Consider the following 6,299-nt stretch of genomic DNA (forward strand, 5'->3'; position numbering starts at 1 on the left):
GGCTATTCAAAGTCTTTTATATCCAAAAGAAATTATCTAAGTTTGAAGCTAAGCATTCTGCTAGGAATATTATTGAAAACTGTATATCAGTATGTTCTCCTTGAAAAGTTCCTTATCTTTGAAAACTTTTATGGATTTTAAATCATTAGGTCTAGAAAAAGAACAGGCCTGTAACATTTAAGGTAATTGAAAAAGTTGTACAAAACCTACGAAGTAAATATAGCTCAGACCCAGAGAGATTCTCAACAAAATTCTACTGAACATTTAAAGAAGATATACAACCAATACTGTTTGTATTATTCAAAAACATAGAAACAGAAGAGGAGCTCAAAAAATCCCTTCTATGAAGCCAGCAGTACTGTAATACCAAAACCAGATAAGAATGCAACAAAAAGAAAACTATAGACTCATATCCTTAAAGAACATAGATGCAAATTCTCAACAATCTACTTGCAAACCAGGTCAGACACAACAATTGATCATCACAAGACAGAATTGATCATCAAACATGGAAAATCCTCTCTGGATTTTTCACTTGAAGCATGGATATCTAAAACTCCAAAGGTAGCATCAAGCTTTGATAAAATACAGGTGATAATTGTCTTTCTGTGTCTGTGTTACCTCACACAGAATGTTTCAAGTTCCATCCATTTCCCTAAGAATTTTGTAATTTGGTTTTTCGACAGATGAATATTATTTCACGGAGTAAAGGTACCATACTTTCATTATCTATTCATCAATTGATGGACATCTAGGTTGTTTCAATTTTCTGGTGACTGCAAAAAGGGAAGCAATGAACATGGATGAACAGGTATCTCTGTAGTAAGATATGAGTCCCTTGGGTTTATACCCAACAGTGGAGTGGCTGGATCAAATAGTAGATCAATTTCTAGCTTTGTGATAAATCTCCACACCAATTTCCCATAATGACTGCAGCAGCTTGCATTCTTACCAGCAGTGGATAAGAATTCCCCTTTCTGCACATCATCGTAAACATTTGACCTTGTTTTTTTTTCTTTTAGAGTGGGTGCTGGGCAGATGAGGGAGTATGGAGAGGGATAAAGAACACTAAAGGTCTTTAGAAAAACCCATATGAGTGCTGTTACCATGGCTTTGAGTTCATATTTATAACTTTCCAGCTGTCTGGAAAACTCTATTTCTTTGTGGTCATTCATGACCTCTGGCTCTTGTAACTTCTCATGTAACCATGAATGATTCTGAGCATACAGGCTACCATATCATTCCTAGAGTTCTGAGGCACAAGCCTGTGGATGAATGAGCTGCTAAATCAATGATCATGACTCATCAAAAGAAATATCAATCTGCTAGTGTTATGAGATATTCAGAGATCTATACAGCAGTTACCCTCCAACTGGGCTCATGGCCAGGATGGTGCTGAAGTCTTTGCCTTGGGCTGCACTGTACAAAGCTCTGTCCCTTTTCTACCACAGGAATTTTCCTAAAATGTATCCATTTTCACACAACCAAGATGGAAACCTGTTCTATCAAAATACAAACAGGAACATGTTACATCATCATTTGTTCCTTCTGATTTCTTGATCATATTCTGTGGTCACTGAAGGAACTCTGGAAAGGGACAGGAGAGACTCTGAAAAATTCAAACAGACTTGAAGCTCACTGCCACATGCACCTATGATGAAAGTTTGCTCAGTGTTTCAAGTGACCATTAAAGATGGTCCCTTTAATGAGCGACATCATCAAAATGTCCAAATTGTTATCTTATTCTGAGTGAAAGTATACTTTTCAACTTATTTTATAATTTATATTGGAAATTTTTGTTGTTTATTCTACCTATTATCCAGTTATGGATCCAGATCTGGTGTTATTCTAGCATACATTTTCTTCATGTTGTAGTTTGCTTATGAAGAAATAATTTCCAAAAGGCTCCTATGTAAAACATTTATTCCCAACCTGATGGTTCCAATCATTGCGGGGGGGGTGATTGGACCATGGGGACTTCTACCTAATCAATGGATTCATCTCTTGATGATTCATAACTGAATGGCATTATTGGGAGGTGGTGGAAAGTCAAAGATCTGTGCTAGTTTAAGACTTAGATCACTAGGCCCTGCCTTTGAAGAGGCTGTCTTCTTCCTGGACCCTTCCTCTATCTCCCTTTGCCTCCCAGTTTCTAAGAGGTGAGCATTTTCCCCTGCCATGCCCTTCCTCCATGATATTTTACCCTCACCTCAGATGCACAGCAGTTAAATTGCTTTCCTCAGATATTTTGCCACAGGGAAGAAAAAACTACCACTCAGCACAGCCCACACCACTTCAAGGTTTTCCTGGGGAACACCTAGACATAAGCACATTAAGCAAATTTAGGAGGGTTGATTCCTAGGACGACAAGCTTTATGATGTTTGGAGGTTTCCAAGTATTGTATGTAGTGTAGGTCACTCATGTTCCCTGCTCTGTCTCCAATGTAGTTGCTCAGTTGTTTGGGTTTTTAAATGAATGCATGAATGGGATTAGCTGGCACTAATCCCAATTATTTCTCTGGGACCACAAACTGTTTCCACTTCAGAAACATTAAGTACCATCAATTGATGTGAGATGTTGACTCAAAGCATATCCATCCATGGGGTGGAGTGAGGTTTCTTAGGAGAAGAGCAGATGGAACTCAGAGGGATGTTGGCCCAGAAGTAGTTTCAACAATACCATGTTTTGTCTTATGTTGGTTTCTAGTTTATTTTTTAGGTAAAATGTGTATGACAGAGATAGAGACAAAGAAAGAGACAGACTGGGACATGCACACAGGGAGATGAAATTAGAAGAGAGACTAGAAGAGGGAAGGATCATAGGAGAAAGAAGGGGAAATAGGGAGGAAGTTAGGTGGATATGATAAAATATATGATATACTTGAAAGACACTGCTTTAATGAAGCCTATGTACAAAGAACATATACCAATAAAGAATTTTAGGTCCAGCAAGATGGCTCCACAGGTGAAGGGACTTGCCACTGAGACTGATGCTACACATGAATTCAATCCCCAGAACTCACATTGTAGACGGAGAAAATTAAGTCCCACAGGTTTTCCTCTGACCTCTATAAACAAACCATGGCACACATACTACTACAAAAATACAGAGAGAAGAAGAGAGAGATGAATATATAATACAACACTGAAATAATTTATAAAAGTTAAAGGAAGAAATGGACACCATTAAGGGAGTGAAGAACTCTAGGAGCTGGCAATAGCAAAAGACATACTCTTCTAGAGCTTCCAAACAGGAATGCGGCCTGTCACCATCTTCCCTTCCGTCCCTGAAGTCCTAAAAATCTCTTTCTGACTTCCATAATTGTAAAAATAATTATACTTTTTGTGTTCAAGCAACAAATTATGTGGTAAATTATTATGTAGGAATAAGAAAAATAAAATACCTAGATCTTTTCTGAATTTTGATATAAAAAATTCCATAGAAAAAGGCCCAAGAGACGTTGAACTCATTCCTTTTTGCTGAGCTCTTAAACTTTCTCATCAATGAGAGACATGCTGGCTGTTTGGCAGATGAAGGAAGTGTGCAACTCTGGTGCTGTGTGAGATGCGAGCAGCTGGTGAAATCCTCAGAGGTTTGTGTTCGAGTGTGAAGCACTGTGGGAGGAGTATCATAATCCTGCTGACAGTAATAATCTGCCAGGTCTTCAGCCTGGACACTGCTGATGGTGAGTGTGAAATCTGTCCCAGACCAACTGTCTATAAAGCGATCAGGGACCCCAGTCTGCCATGTGGATGCCCAGTACATCAGCACCTTAGGAGCCTGCCCTGGCTTCTGCTGGTACCAGACCAAGTAGTTCTTCTGATTTGAGCTATAATAAAGACTCTGGCTGGACTTGCAGCTGATGGTGACTCTCTCCTGCTGACACAGCCAGGGAGTCTGGAGACTGTGTCATCACAATCTCCCCACAGGCACCTGCAATCAGGAATAGACAATGATCATATAAACATTTAAGTTGTTATTTAAATGTCCTTGTTATAATATTTTATCGGTATACTATTTTGTAAGAAAGATCATACCCTGGTACAGATTGTGGTTCTTATATACAAAGATGGGATTCTGAAAAGATTGTAATACTTTAAATTTCTTACCAGACACCCAGAGCAGCAGAGACATGAGGACCTGGGTCTGTGACACCATCTTGCTGCCTCTGCCTGAATGAAGCAGTTTAGTCCTCATTGCAAGAGCTTTGTTTATAAATTCTGAGGACCTGGGCTGGGCCTGGAGGGACCTATGCAGAGCAGCCAGCAAATAAAAAAGCAAATTTTCAGGACGGTGAATGTGAGAGTATTTGATGTAAATCAACACCTCAAAATACCACCACAGAAAACTTAAGTAATTACAGGAAATGATCAGCTATCAGTGCTCAAGCAACAAAGCACTAGCAGTTCTAATGCCAGCCTTCAGTTTAAGTCCAAGGCGTGCTTAAATTAGTTGAGTTTTACAGAAATGTTAGGAAAGCTATCTCAGATTGACAACGTTAGGAGAAAAATAAAATGTATTAGAAAACCAGAGTGATGAAAGGCAAAACAAAGCAAGAGGAGAAGGAAGGAAGGAAAGAAAGAAAGCAAGCAAGAAAGAAGAAAGAAAGAAAGAAAGAAAGAAAGAAAGAAAGAAAGAAAAAGAAAGAAGTTCTGAGTCCAACTTATGCAAGGCAATAATCTCTTTCTCATATATATATAATATACACACATATACATGTATATGAATATATAACAAAGGTAGCTCAAGGTATTTTATATCCAACACAAATTATTTACCTACTTGAAGTTTAACATTAGATCTGGAATGTTATTTACAATCGTATATGTATTAAATTAATATGCTCCCTACTTTTATTTTGCTTTTATGCATTCATTTTCCATCATAAAATATTAAAAACATTTTTATATCAATTAAAACTGCTAAGAGAGAAACATATCAGAGAGATAGGGCTGTAGAGATGGCTCAACAATTAAGACCACTGGCTGCTCCTTCAGAGAACGCAGATTTACATCCCCGCACCCAATGGCAGCTAAAAGTCATCTGTAAATCCAGTTTCAGGGGATCTGACACCCTCTTCACTCCTCCGTGGGTACTGCAAGACATGGGTGCACTTACATACAGGCATAACACTTATACACAGAAAATGAAAATAAGCAAATTTAAAAACAATTTTAAAAATATTTGCACTGATATCTGATGATATACATCTGCCTTGTAGAAAGGACCATCTCATTTTTTTAAAACATTGCATTTATTATTTTTATTTTTATGTGTATGAGTGCATTGCCTGCATGCAAGTGCACCTATGCTGTGCAATACCCACGGAGGTCAGAAGAGGGCATCAGGTCCCCTGGAACTGGAGTTATAGATGGTTGTTAGCCGCCATGTGGGTGCTGCGATTTAAACCTGGGTCCTCTGCAAGAGTAGTCAGTGGAGTCTTACAAGTCCAAGTAAAGTGCTGCAGTAAACACACTTGCTTCTCACAAAATGTGTGGGGTCTCTCCCTCTCCTCGTGGGTCATTGGCTACCGGTCCACGAGAACAAAGGGAGCAGAATCGATGAGTGGGGTCAGGAAGGACAGTGAACACTGATGGAAGAAAGCCCTTCAAGGGAGACAGGTAACTATGCCAAAGGTCATGTTCCAAATAAGGTCAGGCATCCATGCTTGGCCGCACTTTCCAGGTAAGTCAGGAAGAGAGCAAGAGGCCCCCTGCTGAGAAGGGGCGTCCTTCCATATGGCACCTAGCCCCTATCCGGACATGGAGGACTACAACACTAACAGCACGGTTTCCCAACAAATATGTAAGGAGAGAACATGGACATTCCAAAGATAATTGTCCACAGTCTTTTAAGCATAATTAAAAAAGCAATACAGAATGTTGTTAGTACTTTTGAAACAAATAAAGTTTCCACTACATGCTGTGGTTTATAAGATTACCTGGTCTGGGTTTATCAATGATCGCGGATCTGTTGGCTGAAAACAACACAGAATGTTCTCTCACATCTTAGGAGGAAAGAAGACTGAACTTGACCACCTTGAGTGCCTCTGAAACAGCACTCAATTCTGTAGTTACCAAGAAGATTGGGGGACCCAGGGAATGTCAGGTTTAGATTCAAATCATCCTGAGACATTGCAAGGCTGAAATCAACCTTGCTATTGTAATACATAGAATCTTCTTTTGAACACAAATGAGTGACTGGGATGGCCCAATATCCACGCAGAGTAGACACTGAAGGATTTTCAATAATTAATATAAAATTTTGATACAAAATTTTCCTTTTTTAAGTTACATAG

At 39.0% G+C, this 6,299-nt stretch overlaps 1 gene segment (V, D, J or C); it reads right to left on the reverse strand.

The window, feature by feature from the left end:
- Positions 1–3,830: 3,830 nt before the first annotated feature.
- LOC108490974 overlaps positions 3,831–6,299 on the reverse strand; it is a 14,430-nt gene continuing 11,961 nt past the window's right edge. The window contains 1 exon segment of the V gene segment in view: positions 3,831–3,934. Within this exon segment, the coding sequence occupies positions 3,831–3,934 (104 nt within the window).

The sequence above is a fragment of the Nannospalax galili genome, unplaced genomic scaffold (assembly GCF_000622305.1).
Source record: "Nannospalax galili isolate Female #2095 unplaced genomic scaffold, S.galili_v1.0 scaffold1958, whole genome shotgun sequence".
NCBI classification, from domain to species: domain Eukaryota; kingdom Metazoa; phylum Chordata; class Mammalia; order Rodentia; family Spalacidae; genus Nannospalax; species Nannospalax galili.